This window comes from Acartia tonsa, chromosome 4 (genome assembly GCF_053477335.1).
Source record: "Acartia tonsa isolate MP-2025a chromosome 4, ASM5347733v1, whole genome shotgun sequence".
Lineage (NCBI taxonomy): Eukaryota > Metazoa > Arthropoda > Copepoda > Calanoida > Acartiidae > Acartia > Acartia tonsa.
In genome coordinates, this window is record NC_137263.1 from 22,317,832 (window position 1) to 22,338,817 (window position 20,986).

General features: G+C 32.8%; 1 protein-coding gene across 2 annotated transcripts in view; it reads right to left on the reverse strand.

Annotated features, from left to right (window-relative positions):
- Positions 1–19,026, reverse strand: part of LOC145316447 (uncharacterized) — an 81,979-nt gene extending 62,953 nt beyond the window's left edge. The window contains exons 1-3 of one of the 2 annotated variants that reach the window (XM_080156943.1): positions 18,308–19,026; positions 7,219–7,382; positions 6,596–6,697 (exon numbers count right to left, since the gene is read on the reverse strand). In XM_080156943.1, coding sequence (XP_080013069.1) covers positions 6,596–6,697; positions 7,219–7,382; positions 18,308–18,473 — 432 coding nt within the window. In that variant the 5' untranslated portion in view covers positions 18,474–19,026. The remainder of the gene's footprint in view (positions 1–6,595; positions 6,698–7,218; positions 7,383–18,307) is intronic. The other variant, XM_080156944.1, reaches the window with a different exon arrangement.
- Positions 19,027–20,986: the final 1,960 nt, after the last annotated feature.

Here is a 20,986-nt window from a genome sequence, read left to right on the forward strand (position 1 = left end):
CTACGTGATTAACATACAATTTTTTTAAAACAAGGATGACAACATCCATAAGGGCGAAGCTCCAAAAACAGAAGATAAGACAAAAGAAAAAAAACTCTTGTAGAATACAGACTTTCTGTTAAAGGAATCATCATGCGAAAATTTGAAATCGATAGGACAATTCTAACATGTCTAAATTAACAAAAAGGATAACCATTACTGACGTAGGAACGGACTGACCGATCCTAATTATAGAAAAGCTGCGCCGTCTGTCTATCCGTCTGCTGCTAGCTGATGTAAATCGAATATGTGGGAGAAGATTTTCTCAGCTTTTATTGAAGATAAACAGGTAAAATAGGTCTTAACGTATTTTAAATAAAATGTTATTATGAATGCATTTTATTAATGGGCCACGTTTTCTTTAAACTAAAATTCTCTGTTAAAAAGCTGTATAGCGCGGGAAAATGAGACTTTTTTTGTCTGTTTCTCTAATGAACCTTTTTTGTCTAGAACTCCCCAAGATTAAGGTTAGGAAAGGCATTTTGTGTTGTATGGGGGGTTCATACATTGTGACAGAAAATTTAGATAATTTTAGCTAAAAATAAATCTAATAAGATGAATGTAATATTTATGATTGAAAGCAAATAAATCTATTTGTATAATTTATTTATTGTTATTTGGATCTTCCACAAGATTATCATCTATTCTAATAAAGTGTAACTTGTGGCTGGCTAAAATAACGATTCCAACCATCCATAAATTTTACCCCATCACCTCTCCTCCTATTGGATGAACGAACTGACCATCTGATGTCCATATTAGCAATTTTCCCCTGCCATAATACCCACATATATTCTATATTAATTATTTATATACAAATGAAGAAACACCGTTTTTCGATGATAAAGCATCAACATAAGAGAAATAAGGGTGTAACATATGGTACAGGGAGTAAGAAACAGTTACTATGTTGCAGGGGATCCAGGGAGAAATAAGGGTGTAACACACGGTGCAGGGAATATGGAACAGTTACTATATTGCAAGGGGTACCAGGGAGAAATAAGGGTGTAACACATGGTGCAGGGAGTAAGGAATAGTTAATATGTTGCAGGGGATCCATGGAGAAATAAGGGTGTAACACACGGTGCAGGGAGTAAGGAATAGTTATTATGTTGCAGGGGATCCAGGGAGAAATAAAGCTGTAACACATGGTGCAGGGATTAAGGAATAGTTAATATGTTGCAGGGGATCCAGGGAGAAATAAGGGTGTAACACATGGTGCAGGGAGTAAGGAATAGTCACTATGTTGCAGGGAAACCAAGGAGAAATAAGGGTGTAACACATTGTGCAGGGAGTAAGGAATAGTTAATATGTTGCAGGGATCCAGGGAGAAATAAGGGTCAACACATGGTGCAGGGATTAAGGAATAGTTAATATGTTGCAGGGGATCCAGGGAGAAATAAGGGTGTAACACATGGTGCAGGGAGTAAGGAATAGTTAATATGTTGCAGGGATCCAGGGAGAAATAAGGGTGTAACACATGGTGCAGGGATTAAGGAATAGTTAATATGTTGCAGGGGATCCAGGGAGAAATAAGGGTGCAACACATGGTGCAGGGAGTAAGGAATAGTTACTATGTTGCAGGGGATCCAGGGAGAAATAAGGGTGTAACACACAATACAGGGAGTAAGTAATAGTTAATATGTTGCAGGGAATCCAAGGAGAAATAAGGGTGTAACACACGGAGTAAGGAGTAAGGAACAGTTAATATGTTGCAGGGGATCCAGGGAGAAATAAGGGTGTAACACACGGTGCAGGTAGTAAGGAACAGTTAATATGTTGCAGGGGATCCAGGGAGAAATAAGGGTGTAACATATGGTGCAGTGAGTAAGGAACAGTTCTATGTTCCAAGGGGTACCAGGGAGAAATAAGGGTGTAACATATGGTGCAGTGAGTAAGGAACAGTTAATATGTTCCAAGGGGTACCAGGGAGAAATAAGGGTGTAACACACGGTGCAGGGAGTAAGGAACAGTTAATATGTTGCAGGGGATCCAGGGAGAAATAAGGGTGTAACATATGGTGCAGTGAGTAAGGAACAGTTCTATGTTCCAAGGGGTACCAGGGAGAAATAAGGGTGTAACACACGGTGCAGGGAGTAAGGAACAGTTACTATGTTGAAGGGGTACCAGGGATGTAGATAAGGTATATAAGATCAAATTTTAATAACGAAAAGATAAAGGGATATGCTAAAAGTAACTAATATTAGGAGACATTAGGCTATTTATTACACTAGTCCCCAAAGTTTTACAGTAACGTTTACTTATCAGTTGACTCGACAACTTTGGGGAGTTTGATTTAATTTGATTTTGTTTGTTTACTAAGTTAAGTGTCCAACGGTTTAATCCTTAATTATGATCTACAGAAGGGGTAATTTTGTGTACAATCATTGAGGATCCACATCAATTTATTGGTCATTGTCTTATCCATTAAGATCCCTGGACAATATCGTGTAAATGAACATATCATCAAAAAACAAACAAATAAATAAAACATAAAAATGATTAAAAACAAAGAATTTTTTAAAAATTCAGTTTAATGAAAATGATATTGACCTAGTTATTAGCATATAGTTCAATTTAGGTTTATGATTGTTTCCTATTTTTTATATGTATCAAATATACTTTGTAAACTAAATATGATATTTATATATCCATATATATATGATTATGAGGGTTGTTTAGAAGTTATATTTTTTTGAGACGGTGCGATAACTATTAAATAATGAAGTCAAGGCTGCTGCCTATGTATGTAGTAAGGGTTGTTACTCTACAGCAGGGGTACAGTGGGACAAGGTACGTTAGGTCCCCTAGACAGGGGGCGATAACCCCTTTCCAGACAAGTTGCCTGTTTGTGTGTATGTGTGTGTGTGTGTGTGTGTGTGTGTGTGATGTTTAGGGTCTAGACATACCCTGCTCTCTCTCTCATACACATAGTGCCTACCATTAAAAAGTCTCAATGTCCAAGGTAAACAAAGAAAGTCGAAAGGAGGGAACTTTTAGATCTTTCATTTGGCTTCACACATTTTTTAATAGTTATTTAACGCAGTGTATTATAGACAGATTTCCGCAGATATAAAAATGTACAATTATAAGATTAAATCCAGTTTTGTTAGCCCAAAGGGGCCGAAGGCCTGTGCAAACAAAACTGGTATTAATATTATGCTTTTTATTTTAATGTTTGTGGATAAGTGTCTGTGATTCGATGATATACATGATTTTCCAGAATAACTGAAACCGGTTCTTGTTCAGCGGATATTGAAAGGAAAAATTATAAGATTAAAACTAGTTGTGCTGGCCCCGAAAGGCAAAAGGTCCGTGCAAACAAAACTGGTATTCATTTTATGATTTTTATTTTAATATTCGTGGAAAATTGTCTGTAACACGATGCTATATATGAAATTTCAGTATGACCGAGAACCGGTTTTAATCCAGCGGATATAATCAGTGTTGAAGCCATACTTGAAAAAGAATTTCAACATAAACTTGAATTAAAATTGTTTTAAAACTTTTAAACTTATTTAACTTTTTCAATTTGATAAATTTTCAGTTTAACAAGCTATTAGATCATACATTTTTATAGATTATTTACAATATTCAAATTTGTTTTTAAATTTATGAGATTATCAATTTCTAAATTTTTATTTACAATTGGGCTTAAATAACACGAGATTTTTAATCTATAATACAAAATAGAACGATGTCTGTCTGTCCTCCTAAAGATTAAGATATGAAACCTATTGGGCTCCACTCTTCAGGGAAATATAGCTACTGGTCCTCTGCACAGGTTTTAAGCTATTTTCTTTGAGATTGAGAAACCCCTAGCCCCCCCCCCCCCCTCCAATATAAAAAAAACAATGAAAATATATAGAAATATAAATTAGAAAAGATCCATATCCTATAACATACTAGTGTGATTCGTTGTACTAGACCCAGAAAACATTCTCATATAGCAACAAAACAATTTTTGATCTTTTTTTTTAGAAAATCAGCCTCCTGTTTATTTTTTAACGGGCTTTGACAGTCGGGCTGAGAATTTAAAGTACTTTGTGAAATTACTACAATTAAAATGAAACTACCCAAAAGTTCTTAGAAAAGTTCTTTCCAATATGGCTTCGAACCGATTGATATCCATTGGATTAGAACCAGTTCTCAAACATAATGAAAAAATACGGGGCTAACAAAATTGGTTTTAATATTAAAATTTTTATTTTTATTAAAGCTGTCTATGAAAAGATGCGATAAATAACTAATAATATGATATTTATGTAATCGTCTGTTTTAGTGGGTAAAAATGCACCTTTTCAAATTTTACCTGTATACAATTAATTAATATATTTTATTTGGCTAAAAAAAATTTGGCTGAGTGAATCTATTGTTAAAAATGTTGCTCATTGCAACTTTTTGAGGCACTTTCACATAAATTGGCCAGTTAAGCTGATAACTCCCCTCCCCTATATTTTAAAGTTAATAAGTTCAGGGTAGTTTTGTCTTGTTTGTTTATTTTTTTTAAAGATTAGGTTAGGTTATATTTGATATTTGGTATTTGCCCCTTTGGGTTAATCCCCCCCATAGGGGATGGTATAGGAATGCAATACCCCCTTATTTTTCTTCTAAAACGACAAGCTAATATTGATTGAGTTAGTTTTACAAGAGACAAAATGAATTGATAATGATTGCTAAAATTGAAATATATCTTCATGCCCTAGAGTAGTGTTTTTTTTTTCTTCAAAAAATAGGTAGAAAAACATACTAACTTTAATACTTATTTCTCGCATCGTATTATAAACGTCTTTCCGCGAATATAGAATGTATAATTATAAGATTAAATTATTAATTTATAATTGTACATTTTTATATTCGTAGAAAGCTTGATATAATACCATGCTAGACATAGTTTTTTCGTATGAATGAGAACCGGTTCCTATCCACCGGATTCGAATGAATATGAGAATAGTTATTTCTCGCATCGTATTATAGACGGCTTTCCGCGGATATAGAATGTACAATTTTAAGATTAAAACCAGTTTTTTTAGCCCCGAGGTGAGAACCGGTTCCTATCCACCGGATTCGAATGAATACGAGAATAGTTATTTCTCGTATCGTATTATAAACGGCTTTCCGCGGATATAGAATGTACAATTATAAGATTAAAACTAGTTTTTTTTAGCCCCGTGGTGCCGAAGGCACCGGCTAAAAAAACTAGTTTTAATCTTATGATTGTACATTTCTATATTCGTAGAAAACTGGATATAATACGATGCTAGACATAGTTTTTTCGTATGGATGAGAACCGGTTCCTATCCACCGGATTCGAATGAATACGAGAAAATATATTATTAATTTCAAAATAAAGAGGAGGAGGGGTACCAGTGCTCAAAAGGCACTTTGTGCTAAAGCACACTTTTTCGCACTAAAGCTTTTGTTCTTTCTGCACAAATAATATACTAGGAGCAAAAACTTTTCTCTCTCTCTCTCTTTGGAAGAAATATTATGTGCATTTGAAAAAGAGGTTTGGTGATTTTTTAAACATTTTTTGTCTTGGACAAGGTTTTGTGATTTTTTAAACTTAAAAAATAATAAACTTTTTTATATCCCGTATCAATAGAAGCGTTTTATAGTTCCTGAAAAAAAATGACGCCCAACTGGCCTACCATTGGTAAATTAAAATTTATACTGGCCTATCATTGGTCATTTGTATTGTATGACGTCATTTTTTATAGGCACTATAGAGCTTCATATTTACATGATATTGCTTTCGCCATTCAAAGAAACGCATACAACAATAAGAATAACATACAAAAACTTAAGTTCAGTAACTAATTTATAGAAAACCAAAAATTACTTAAAAACTGATTACAGAGAAATAAAACTGCTTAAATATGATAAAATATAAATTTGTTCATCAATTAGTCATTAAAAAAATGACTCCTCTTATAACGAAAAATACTAGCAAATACAGTACAAAAATTGCAAAATTAAAATTAAAATTGCAAAATTTAAGACCTATTATTAAAATATCATATTTTAGGTAGGAGGTATTTTTATATATATTTAAATGACTACTTTTATAAAAAAAAATCTAGAGAGTTTATCTAAATCCAGGCGGTTTCCCTGAAGTGCCTGTAGAGCACAGAAACCACCCCCCCCCCCTCCTTTTGTTATTTTTTCCTATGCCTAACCCATGTGGTGCATATAAATACGGGGCTGCCCAATATCCAATATAACCTAACCTGCCAAGTAATAATAAACTAACGATAAAATAACCCACCTTTATTTTAAATTTTTTAAAAGGGGTGATTTCATAACTTAAGGGCCCTTTTGATGGAATAAGTTGTTCAGGCATTAGGATAATCCTGCCCATTTTCTTTGCACTTTAGATAAAGATGAGCCAGTGAACTGGTTAAGGTTTAAGCTTTATTAGATGATCAATTGACCAATGATAGGCCAGTATACATTTTACCATTGGTCAATATAAATGTATACTGGCCTATCATTGGTCATTTGTATGACGTCATATTGTATTAAGCATCTTAAGCATCTTCTTAACATAGCTGACCTTGCTCATGTAGGCTATTTTAGAAAGGATGAGTAGAGTAGCTGTGGCCTCCATTGGATTCAGACCTCCAAACCCCATTTCTTCTTTTACTTCTCCTTCATCCTACAAAAATTAATTATTATAAAAATAAGTTAACAATCGGGAATAATAATTATGTTGTCGACTTAATTCCATCATTTGTAAGATAAAACAACCATTGGCGTGCGGAAGGGTGACGTTCGGGTGTATTGACGCCCTCTTCAAGATTGAATTTAGAGTCGCTTGATTCACCCAGCCTCCCCCCTCCCCTTCTCCTAAGGTTCGGACTGACTTCCACCCTGTGATATGCACGCCACTTAAGGTAATGATTTAAATAGCTGTTAGTTGTGTATAGTACTTTGACGAATGGAATACAGGGATCAAAACGGATAAGACAATAACCAATAAATTGATATACATCCCCAATGACGATAAAAAATTACCCCTTCTGTAGATTAAGATTAGTGAACCATTCAAAATTCACTAAAGTCCCCAAAGTTGTTAAGCTAACTAAAAAGAAAAATTTTTATAAAACTTTGGGGACTAGTATAATAAACAGACCATTGTCCCCTCTCTCTTTGAATGGAAGAGCTGAAACATTTTACCTTACATTCAATATTTTCTAGGTCTTCCTTGATATTGTCAGATTCAGAAACAAGATCATCTTTTATATTGTCAGATTCAGATACAAGATCATCTTTGTCATCAGAAAACTCTTCTGTGCTGTCGTTGATATCCTCTTTTGGTTCATCCTTGATACGCAACATATCTACAACAAAAAGTATTTTAGTAGATAGAAAGTATTAATAAAGCAGCAAATCGTACCTAATAAAATGACGTTGTACAATAAAAATTATCAAAGATAGGCCAGTATACATTTTACCATTGGACCATTACAATGGTCTATCATTGGAAATGCGCATCGTGTCTAGTTTGAAGTCATAAAAATACGTTAAGGCGGAAGGATGAGAGGAGATGTGGCAAAGGAAACCCCTAAGAAAATGATGAATGATAGCGTATTTTATGCTTGACGTGACACTAGACACTTTGCGCATTTCCCATTCATTGGGCATTTGTATTGAATGACGTCATTTTTTATTAGGCACTATAAGCTTCTTCGTATGATAGTTCTCGATAGAAATTATTCTTAAAAAGCAATAATCAATTATTACATATCTTGTTATTACAGATCACAGTAAATTAAGGAATGTGAGTTTCTTTGAGTTTTTACCTAAGTAGTCATTGAATAGCTAGTTAAAGAATATTTATACTCTTTGAAAGAGAAGTATCGTACATTTAATAATTTTTTAAATAAAAAAAAAAGATGGTCAGTTAATATCTCCCTCCCCATATAGAAGATGCGTTTAGAGTCTTCAATATCTGTTTAATAACTCTGTGGATAGTAATCAGCGGCGTGCACAAGCTTTTGCAAAGAGGATTGCGCAAAGCGAAGCCGAAAGTTTTTACTTCCCCTTTAAACCAAAATTGAGAGGAGTTTATTACGGATAACAATAGTGCTGTATTTTTATTGTAAGGGGGTTGGATGATACACCTCGATAGGCATCCACTCATAAGTCAAACAAGAGTCCCTGAAATATTAAGGGGTGTGTGAATTGTTTCCTTGAAAACCCCTTTGGTTGTATTAGTGGGTTTAGACCATTGTCAATGGTGGGGTGCAGAGCGGTTTAGGGGGTTAACACCTTATCTAACTAACTAAATTTTGCCAGGGGGTGGATACATCCCCCTCCTGTATGCCTCTTGACAATAATAGGTCAAAAGGCACTATCATTGCATGTAACTATTGCAGACAACCAACCTTTTATAGTTCTAATTGTACACGGTGATGACCCATGAGCAATTTAGATTTCTATTAATGTCATGCATCTGATATAACAGTTTTAGGTACAACTTGAAGACGATATTCGTATCCATACTTACTCCAAACGAGCGGATGCCCTTCATGTTACGATAAAGTCGCAGGTAAAAGATTCTCTTTTGACAGAGCAATATCTGTTTTTCGTTTCAGTGGGGTATTAATCCTTATAATAAAGTAACAAATGTGTGTCTGTGTGTTTGTACCGAAGGATCTCGCTAACCACTGAACCGATCGGGTTCTCCTTAACAAAGTAGCTTCTCATAGGTCCCAGGAAGGTTTATAACTATTAGGGGGTAGGGGGGCAACCCCCCCCCCCAAAAAAAAAAAATAATTTTTTTTTAACTTTTTCTTTTAAAATCTAAAATAAGAAATTGGGTTATCAAATTCCACTCTCCTCTCGTAGCCGCTAGTTGATAAATATTGTGCAATTTGACTTTACAAAGCATTTGGTGATATCTGCTAAAATTTTCTTAAATAGAACAGCAGCCATTATGTAACTAGTGTCTGTATACATATCTGTTTTACCTAATCGCTTCCATAAATAAATTACGAGTATTATATCTAAGAGCATGTTTAATCAACTAAAAGCAAAAATTATTAAAAGTTGAAGGAGACATTAACAAATTTGTCCTTTAAACTGGTATGCCAAAATCTTTACGATTAATTCTAAATTTGCTTTACTTCTATTATCGTTAATGTCCTTCTATGATAAAAAAATTTAAAAAGTATTTTTTTCCCAAAAAAAAAGATGTAACATCTTTATTGTTGTTTTACTTTTTGTTGTTTGATTTAGTTTTATGTGCAAAAAACAATTGAAACAATCAAATATTCTCATAAATTATCTTTTCATTTTTATTGAAATTTTGTCCTTTCCAGATACATTGTGCAGTAGAAGCTTAGAAAATATTTGAAACATTTATGAGATTCCTGTGAAACAAGCAAATCTTAAAATTTTATTCAACAATATGTTCAAGAAATATATCCATGGAAGTATCATACAGAGAATCTTTCAATAAAACAAAGAAAGAAAGACAACAAAGGGCTGCAGTGCAGGCTCTGGAGTTCAATGGGTGGTTTGGGGGAGGGGGGTAGCCCCCTGTACAATATAAAGAAAAGATTTGAGAGAGAGGAAAAGGAAGGGTTAAAGAAAGAGGAGGGGCCTCACTGCAATTTTCAAGCAAATGTAAAATTCTTACAAAATATTCAAATTCTAAAACTTTTGGTTGAAAATATATATTTAATTTTCGTTTGTTTCCTGCGTCTTTTCAGTTATATTTTTCATTTACAAAATAATTTAATCTGTTTACCATTTTTAGTAGCGCAGCTTATATATAACTAGAGTATATATTCTACATTTAAAATCATGCTCTATAACGCTTTGGTAACCTAAAATTGACTTTTTTGATTCTTAATATATTTGTTCAAAAGATTAAAATCCTTATATAAAAATAACTCTCTGTGTGTCTGTACCGAAGGAGCTCGCTAACCGCTGAAACGATATGGTTCTCTTTTACAATGTAGCTTCTCATAGGTACTGAGAAGGTTTATAACTATTTTTGGGGGAAGGTATTTTACCTTTACTAATTGAAACTAAAATAACCGCTATGGTGAATCTTCTTATAATCCAGAGAAGGTTTAACACTATTATTTCTCCCCCCAAAAAGATATTAACATTTAAAACTAAACTTAAAAATGTATGTTCAACTCCCCCTCCCCCCTTGTTTCCTCAAGTGCCTCTAGAGGCTTAGCCGCTAATCATAGTTATAGTTATGAAGTATTTCAAAAGAAATGATTAAACCGTGACGACATTTTAAATCGGGGGGAAAAAACAGGGAAAAATTTTATCCTTGAAAATAATAAACCCTAGATCTAATAATCATTTTGAAATGTAGACATTTTTTATAGGATATATTTATATAGATTCTTCATTTCTAAAAAGCTGCTTTACCCTATCCTCTAGGGAAAGGGATGGGAAGAAGATTTGTAAACGCAATCCCAATCGGACAAGCCATTATTGAGATATTTACCTGCGATCAAAATACCTTACTATTTTACATTATACTAGCGGCTTTGCCCCTAGCCTCTAGGGGGTTTGCCCCACGAGGTAATTAATAGTTATTTCTCGCATCGTATTATAAACGGCTTTCCGCGGATATAGAATGTACAATTATGAGATTAAAACTAGTTTTTTTAGCCCCGAGGTGCCAAAGGCACCGGCTAAAAAAACTGGTTTTAATCTTATGATTGTACATTCTTATATTCGTAGAAAGCTGGAGATAATACGATGCTAGACATAGTTTTTTCGTATGGATGAGAACCGGTTCCTATCCACCGGATTCGAATGAATACGAGAAAAAAAATTAAGTACTTCTGGTGCTGCACCAAATAGTTGGTGCTTCGTATTCTTTAAAAAACAAAACAAATTGAGTTTTTTTTGGGGGGGGAGGGGCGGTTGCCCACGCCCCAAGAAACAGCCTAAAACCACTACAGAACCAGTAGGTATATTCCCTGAAGAGTAGAATCCGATCGGTTCAGTGGTTACCGAGATCTTAAGGGACAGACAGTCGGACGGACGGACAGACATCAAGCTACTTTGTATAATAGATGATAACACATACACCTATAATATACACGCACATTCAAAATTCATTTTTTAATAAATGACAAAAACACCCAAAAACTCATTTATATTCCCAACAAGAAATTTTTTTATCAAAAATAATTTTTTAAAAATCTATTTCTTCCTCAAAGTGTAAAAGACTTTTTCTAAAATATGTTTAGGTTCAGCCACGCTAGGTGGTAATTTATTTTTGATTTTATTCATATTTCTTATTAAAGTATGCAATATCTGCTTCAAAAATTAAAGTTTTTATGAATCCTAAAAATATACTTTCTTTTAGTTTAATAATACCAATAGGTAAATAGCCTTACTAACACGAGTACATTTGGATTACATTTAACGTTAATATAAAAAAAAATCCTTAACCATTTTTAGTATCGGTTAATGTTTTGTTTTAACAAGTAACTTTTAATCTTTGGAGTCTTAAACGGCTATTTTCTAATATGAAAAGATATTTCTACAAAAGATACAATTTCATATCGTCTATGTCCATTAAGATATCTTAAACGGCTAGACCGATTAGACTATTTTTTTTGTTTTAGTCTTTACCAACAAATACGCCCATATAGGCCTCTGGGAGCACTTGTTGTGTTGGGGGCTGAATTCGACCCACCATTTTTATTTATGTTTTAAAAAGGAAAGGTATACAAAAAATTTAGGGAGGGGGGATTTTTTGAGAGGGCGAAGGTATCCTCCGAAAAAAAAGGAAGGAAGGAAAATCGCATCGGTTCAGCGGTTAGTAAAAACCTTTTGGTACAGATCCTGATATTTTTATGCCATCCCCTACCCCCACCCCTTTTTTATCATCCTTGTTATTTTAGCAGCGAAGATACTCAATAATTTGAAAAGTCCGTCTGTTCGTCTAAAACTTTTTGGGGAAACGTGATTTTCTCGGCTCCTATAAGAAATAGAAAGTTGTAACTTCTTGTCAACATTCCCATCAATATGGAGTATAATTAAGTATAAAAAATACGTAGCGGTCAAAGTGCTTTTAAGTCGCTTTTTAGCAGCTTTTATTTTGCGCAACTGATTTTCTCGGTTCCTGTAAAAGATAGAAAGCATAATTTTTTGTTAACATTCCGATCAATATGCACCATAATTAGATATAAAAAGCTATGGTAGTCTGCTTCTCTTTTCACAACTTTCAAAGACATTAACCTTATTCTTTTAAGGTTAAGTGATTTTAAGTGTTTTCATATTATCTCTCTTTCTTTTCTTTATTATGATAACAGATAATCTGCTCTACAACTCATTTTGTACGTTTTTCTATTTTATAACAAATTTTGTGCTTCGCTACTTATGGATGTTGTTACTTATTATGAGTTTACTTAATACCTTATATAATTTACTAGCGGCTAGAGTAAAAAAAAAATATTTTTGTGGGGTGGGGATGAATTCACCCTCTCCAAAAATAGTTTAAAACCTTCCCAGGACTTATAAGAAGCTTCATTGTAAAGGAGAAGAACATCGGTTCAGCGGTTAGCGAGACTTTTCGGGACAGACAAAAAACGCTTACTACTTTATATAATAGAATATTTTTCTATGTCTGTCTGTTCGTAAAAAAGGTTTGTACTACTATTGAAGGTTAACATCCAGTCTATAACTCCTGTCGTCCGCTAGTAATGCTACTACCTTTCTATATCAGCAAAGCTACTCTACAATTCGAAATGTCCGTTCATCTCTACGTCTTTGAACGACTTAAATTTTTAGTTAATATTTCCTTTACAAATCGCACCCATTAAACAGTTTATTTGGTACGTCAGTCTATAGGTCATGCTCTTAGGGCCATTAGATTTATTTTGGAAGATTTTATTTTCTCGGTAGTTATTCTTGATAGGAGGAGGATTCTTTTTCGGGTAAAAATTTAATTGGTCAATGAACAATAACGTCTATGTATATCTTACTTGGTTCGTAGTATGTCGGTAAATTCAATTGATATACATATATTGAAAAAAATTCTTTATCTTGACTGTTTGCAGATAAAGATTTTTTTTATCTTTGAATATCTACTCTATATCTCAATTGGTCCGTCGGTCTGACCGTAATGCTTTAGAGGACATTAAATTTTCATAAGAAAATGTGTTTTCTCCTCTGCAATTTAAGATTTATTTTTTTATAAATTTTTTTACATCTACTCTATAAATCATATTGTCCGTTGGTCTATCGTTAATACATTTTTTAGCTGTTACAACAGCTGTGTGAAAGTTTGTGCAAGAATTCGTGTGACCACTAAGCACCATTACTTACTATGTATTACATACTATTTCCTTTAATTTGCTTTGATGTTTCTTTTCATTGTAGAGCTTCGCTACTTTTAGATGTTGGCATCCTTGCTTCAATAATTACTGTTCATAACTCTCTTTGCCAGCACTAATTTATTTTTTTTATTTTTTGGGGATTTTTCTTGGGAGAGAGGTGATACCCTTCCCCAAAATAGTTATAATCCTTTCCAGGAGAGCTATATCGGTTCACCAGTTAGCTAGACCATTCGGTGCAGACAGACACACACACAGCAAGAGATCCTATTACTTTATTATTAGGATGGGTATTCCGGATAGGAAAATATAATTTTTCTCAGTTGAAATTAAAGATTTTTCGAATTTTGTGTTAAGATTTTTAAAAACAATAAGCATCTACTTTTTAACTACTTTTTCTTTCATGTACTTCGATGTTCTTCTCATTTTTAACTATTTCTATTTTCGTTACGGAAAGATATTGTTATCCTTTTTTTTGTAAATGAGCGTACATCTTAGCAAATAATTTATAGTGAAAGTTAAGAATATTTAAATTTTTTGCCGGTTTTTAGGATTGAAATTGACATCAAATTATAATAAGGTCTTTTTACATACTGCGTTGGTACTGGTGGGTATAATAACTCAACTTTGTAGTTGGTCCATTTCAAGATTGGCGTAAGGAGCCTAAATTAACAAAAAAAAACTAAGAGTACAACATTCAAATATGGCGTAGTTTATTACATGTAAATTACAGTAAAACAATAGATGGGGAAGGTGTTAAATAACTGAATGCCCTAACCCAAATGACAAAAGTCGCTACAAAAGAGCAGAAAACAATTTGCTATTAGATGAAAAATGTCCCCAGCTGGTTTTACATCTATATTAAACATTATAATCAAAAATATTATCTCATTCATAAAAAAATTTTCATTTCTAAATCACCGTACTGAAAATACTAATAGACAACCCAAATTAAATACTCAAGTGTCATAGGAATATACATAGAAAGTGTCATAGAAAGGTAGAGGGTTTAATTTTTGGGATCTACTGCAGTTCACGGTAAAATATTATTGGTAAGCAATATTTCCAAAAATCTATGAATTTTAAAGGCTGCTTGCTGCCAAACGGCTGAAAGTACAGATCATACCCGCACACCAATTTAAGCGACATAAGAAGGCCTACAAATAATCTGGAATAGCCAAGATCCTATGATGCACAGGGAAAGCTTCACTGATGAAAAAATGCGTAAAATAGGTCTTTTTCGCGCATTTCTCTCCACTGCGAGATAATTATGCATTATTGATTTATGACTATTCCAGATCATTTGTAGGCCTTCTTATGCCGCTTAAAACAGTGTGCGGGCATGATCTGTATGTTCAGCCGTTTGGCAGCTAGCAGCCTTTAAAATTCATAGATTTATGGAAATATTGCTTACCAGCAGTATTTTACTGTAAACTGCAGTAGATCCAAAAAATTAAACCCTCTACCTTTACAAAAGCAGACATATTGTTACTAAAAATCTTAAAACACACAACAAAATAAAAATCATAAATTTTAGTCTATTTTGTATGCGAAGCTACTCTCCATGTCTTAGTGTCTTAATTGATTTTTAAAAGCGAAGCTTTTCAATAATTCGGGTCGGTCCGTCCTTTCGTCAGTACGTCCGTAACGGTTAGCTCTTTGCGTTTATTTAAACAGGTTAGAATTGTCCTATCGATTGAAATCTTTGTATGATGATATTTATAACAGTTAGGTACGATTTAGAAAGCGCAGCAGCTCTATAATCGTTACCAGAAAGTACGTATGTCCATTTAAAACATGTGAACTTTTGACTTTTTTGACAACAAATTTTTGTATGTTAGAATTCTACGATTCACCTGATTTTTAACTGATTCCTATTACAACTAGGTAAAATGTTTTAAGCAAAGCAACTCTATAATCAATTCCTAAAAATGTGGGTATGTCCATAAACAGTATCATGTATTTAAGCAGTTTTGCAACAAATTTACTTACAATTTTGTTTGAACTTCTTCATTAATATTCTTTAATTCAGAGCTTCGCTTTTATGGATGTTGTCATTCTTGTTTATAAAATAATGCTTAGAACTCGTTTTACCTCATTTATTTGGATCTTCGGGACGTAACATTTAATTTTAATGTTTTTAAATGAAAATTCAAAACTCAAGTTAGATTAATTTAGTTTTAGGTTATCTAAACTTTTTCTATTAAAAATGATGTAAACTTACAGTACGATTAAAATTATTAAAATTTTTGACCCAATTGAAAAACTTGGAAATTAAATTAAATATGTGTACTTGGAACAATTGTTTCTTGAATAATTTTCTTGGTACTAGGGGCAAAAAATAGACTAATCAATTCAAAACTTAAACTTATTTTGTTTATTGGTTAGCAAGATTTTAACGGACAGAAAAAAAAAACTCACTGCACTATATACTAGTTGCATGGATCCTAGACTCTAGGCGAGGGCAGTGGAGGTTAGAGATAATAGGCTAAAACCATATTAATTAATTTACAAAGGTTTCCTATAGTGCAACACATTTGAATCTGCAATTCGCGAGATCTTAAGCTTCAGACAAAAAAAATCTCACAACCTAATGTAATAGGATAATTCGATAAGAAAAGACACTGTCCAATAAAACATATAATAACATGACTAAATTAAATAAAACCTGTTGGATTTATATGACAAAAGAATCTATTCCTCTTTTTTAAAGTGATTTTGGTTACATTCGTTAAAAAATATTTTTGTTTGAAGGACGATTGTCTGATTCATTAGGCATCATTTTAATGATTGTTTTAATCCCAGTTCAATATCCTAAACTTAATTTAAAAGTTTTTGATCGTACTGTATTAAAAAGTAATATGTTTTGTATATTAATAATTTTGAAAACTTATTTATAAATTTTGTCATTCTATGGGTTTTGGTTATCTAACTATTCACAACTTTGAAATTACAAAACAAAATTCATGTTTTACTTTATTTATTCAAAGTCATTTTTTTTCTTCACTCAAAATTTGAAAATATTATCATGTAAGTATTCAATTGCCTATGTAACTAACTTTTTTAAAACTTTAGGCCATAAATACCCTTTGGCGATTTTTTTTCATTTACTCTGAAGTTAGATATTAAATCTCCTATAATAAACTATTGAAAGCGAAGCTTTTCTATAATTAGGGTCGGTCCGTCCGTCCGTCCGTCCGTCACGAATAGCTTTTTTCGTTAATTTAGACATGTTAGAATTGTCCTATCGATTTCAAATTTTGCATGGTGATTCCTTTAGTAGTTAGGTACGATTTAGAAAGCGTAGCAACTCTAAAATTATTACCAAAATGTCCGTACGTCCATTTTAAACATGTTGCTTTTTTTACTTTTTTTAAATAGCTTTTTTCGTTAATTTAGGCATGTTAGAATTGTCCTATCGATTTCAAATTTTGCATGGTGATTTCTGTAATAGCTAGGTACGAGTTTGAAAGCGTAGCAACTCTATAATCATTACCAGAATGTCCGTACGTCCATTTTAAACATGTTTATTTTTTTTACACTTTTAACAACAAATTTGTATGTGATCTAATTATCCGATTGGTCTGATTTTTGGTATACTGATTCCTGGGACAACAAAGTACAATATTATAAGCGAAGCAACTCTATAATCAAGTCCTAAAAATGTAAGTATGTCCATAATCATTATCCTCTATCAAGCAGTTTTTCAACAAATTTACTTACAATTTTGCTTTGACTCTTATACATTCGCATTCTGATTATTCAGTTCTGACATTATACAAGTGTTAATGTTCGTTTGTCCTACCGTTTCAGAGCTTCGCTTTTATGGATGTTGTCATCCTTGTTCAATTTCACATTATTGATTAATTTAAACGTAAATGATTTCGAGGTGGAGATAAATATAAAAGTGCTAAAATAGGTTTACCTATGATTTGAAATAAAATGAGTAATTTGTTTTTGGAAGGCACAGTAATTTTGAATTAATGGAGGTAATAAAAGCTATCTATAAACTTAAGGAATAATTATTTACATTATTTTTGAATGAAAAACGGCTATTTTCTTTAGTTTTTTCCTCATATTTTTTGCTTTAATTCTTGCAATTTTCCTATAGTGAAATATTTTATTATTACTTTTTGTTGTATAAGGTCATGTAGTTTCTGTTAGCTATTTTCTTTTCAGCGGAAAATTTCTATAAGTATATACGATACATGTATTTTCCATACTGATTAGAACAGGATATGTTCCAGAAAATAAATTTATCATGATTTTTCAGTATAGCTGAGAACCGGTTCTAATTCAGAGGATATCAATCGGTTTCGAAGCAATACTGGAAAAAAAAATTTCAATTAAAAATAATAATGTTCTCATGTTTTTAATTTGTAAAAACAAAGTAATAATTGTAAGTTAGACTCAAACAACGCGTTTGTTTATAAAAAAAAACGTTTCTAAATTTAATGACTTTATAAAAATTTCAAAATAAAACTTTTTAGATCGATTTAAAAGTTTTATAACGTTTATAAATATATACAAAAAATTTACTCTAAATAAGAAACATAGTAAGTAAGTTATCATAAGAACTAATATATGATTAAAATATGGTTAAATGTTTTTTAGGAAATTTAGTCACGGAAAATAATCTTAATTTTTCACAGATTAATGTTAAGGTTTAAAAGAAATTAAATGAGATTATTATTAGAATAGTGTTAGAGTTTAGGTTATCATTTTATAAACATTCCTAATTTTGAATTTCTTTAACTTTAAGATAAACCAAAGCTTTTTATAGTGCCTATAAAAAATGACGTCATTCTGGCCTACCATGTTTACTAGGCTGCCATTGGTAATTTTTCTGTGTATTGGCCTATCATTGCTCATTTGTTTTGTATAACGTCATTTTTTATAGCCACCATAAGCTGCTTCAGATAAATCTTAAAACAGAATCCTACCTGAGCCGCTAAACTTTTCAGTGTCCATTTCCGTTGCCTCCGTTGACATGTTTTCTGACTGTTCCTCATCTACTTCGTCAGCAATACCTTCACTAATATTATCAACTTCTGCCTTACACCCTTCTTCAGATGTTTCATTCTGATCATTCATTTCCTTCTCCATCATTTGTTCAAGTTTTTTTTCAATTAAAAAATTCACTAATGTTAAAACTAATATATCTAATTTGTTATCTAGTTAAATTATATAAATATTATGTATAATAATCTGCATAGTGAGGCTAAGTTTGTGTTATTTATTCATTCATTTCTAACTGTTAAAGTTTGTTTTCATTTATTCTCACCGAGCTGCAGATCAAGATGACAACTTTGGTGTTCCCATTTTGTATCAGTCAGAGATGAATGTGTTATGTGATGTGATGACGTTTGTTTGTATGTTTGCCTGTTTGTCTGTCAGTTTCTTCTTCTATGTGCCACAATTTTTTTTAATTGGTTAACTTTAAACACATTTTTTTTCTTCAAATATTTGATTTTAAAAAATATTTTTGCTTTTTAGGTAAAGTTGTCCCAAAAATTTTTGCTCAAAAGGATTTGTAAAAGTTTAATGAGTTGATAAAAATTGTAAGCTTAACGGAGGATATATGACTATTGGTTGACTGCATGTAGGTGTGTGTGTGTGTGTGTGTGAGTGTGTGTATTGTGCACGGAGCGCGCCAATGCACCAAGATTGTGTGTATGCTGAGCACAGAGTTGAGGATGCAGGCTCTGAGAAGCGTGCACACAAACGCACAGACTCACACACACATACAATGAAGTGTAGTGTCCTCCCCCTCAATGGATTGCATTCTCCGTCACGAAATTTTTCACTTAAAATGTCTGGCGGTGGCTCTTTTTTTAACATTAAAAACTATGCAATTCTTTTTTTTCTTTCCACTTTTTAACAAAAAATCATCGTCTTCCAAAAGTCTAAATAAATCATTAAAACATCAAAAGCTGTGAAAAAATGTTGACTCTTAAGTGGCTGTAAAACATACATTTTTTTGCAGCAAGTACTTCATCTTCCAGCATTAACCTGGGCTCCTCTTTTTTTTCTTTTCTTCCCCCATCTTGCCATGTGCAGCCTGAAAACCATACAAAATTGAACTACATGTTTTCTCTTGTATTTTCAGCCAGCCTAGAAATATATTCTGGTGCTGCTGTCGAGAGAAATAAGACAAAGAGCAAGAAAATTGATGTATGTGTTATGTTTAATGTATGTAGGCATCATTTTTAAATATTTTATACACCTAAACCTTCCCCCAAAGGTACAGAAAAACTTGATACATTCCCCCAATCTTAAAAACACTCTTAGAATTAAATTAATTGATATCGCTCTTAATTGGAAACACGGATATACATGAAGACATTTGACCGAAGATATTTCTCTATATACGCTATAGTGAGGCCGGGTGTATGTACGAGGCTAGTCGGGTTGCAAGATCTGATATAGTTATCTACGGTCTTGTAAGGATCACTATCATATTGCACAGAGGGCAACCATTGGCTTTAATATAAAAAAAAAACATATTTTATAGGGGAAAGGGACGCTCGTATTTTTGGCCCATGTCGACCCTAGCAACATCTTTTACTTTTAGCAAAACCCGAACAAAGAGTTAAAAAGGAAGATTGGTTGAAAATGTGAGGTGGGGTAAAGAACTGCTTCCTATAAAGAGAGAGGAGAATCCATAATGGAAGAAAATTTTGTTTGAAAAGCCTAGAATGGTAAAGAGGGTTGGTTAGAGGGACGGGGGTGGTAAAAAAAAATGGGTCCTCCTTGGACTGGGGTAGGAATCTATTAAGAAGAAGAAAAAGGCATAGAGGGGGGAGGGGGGGAGGGTGTTGGGTGCACACAAAATTATCTGGGCGCCTCAGGTAAAGAAGTAAAATGCGTGGATTTGAAAGAGTTTTGTTTGGGAGGGCAAGAAAGGGCGCAATGTGCACGGGGAATGGAAAAGAAAGGGACGCGGCATTTCTTTTGCTGCATTTTAGGCGAAATATGCGATATTAGAAAAAAGAGGGAAGGAGCATTAAAGCATTTATATATATATCATACATAGATTACATACATATATAATACATATACATGGGAAATATATTTGAAGAAGGGGGGTAGCTTGGCCCAGCAAAGAAACTAAGAGAAATTCTATTTTCAATTGAATTGCATTGAGATCCCACCACCCAATTTCTTTCATACTTCCACCCCCCCCCCCCCCTTTTTAAAATAAAGATCTATAACCTGTATCATCTTTTTACAACTTTTAACAGGATTTCAAATTTTATATTTTACCAAAACCTAAAGTTGAACTTAAAATTTAATTAAGGATCAATATAAAATTTGCACTTAAACTATTTTTTAAGCTTTTTATAAAGCCTATAAAAAATGACGTCATACTGGCCTTCCATTGGTCGAATGAAATGTATACTGCCATTGGTGAATTAGTCTGTGTATTGGATTATCATTGGCTATTTGTATTGTATGGCGTCATTTTTTATGCACCATAAAGAGCTTCCTATTTTTTGTTTGTTTTTATTCTTTATAGCTTCTCATAAGCGTCAGGAAGGGATGTATCAACATCATTAAAAATGTGTTGTTATTATGTTAGCATAAGTATTTAAATAGTTATAATGCTATTAGTCTGTCTA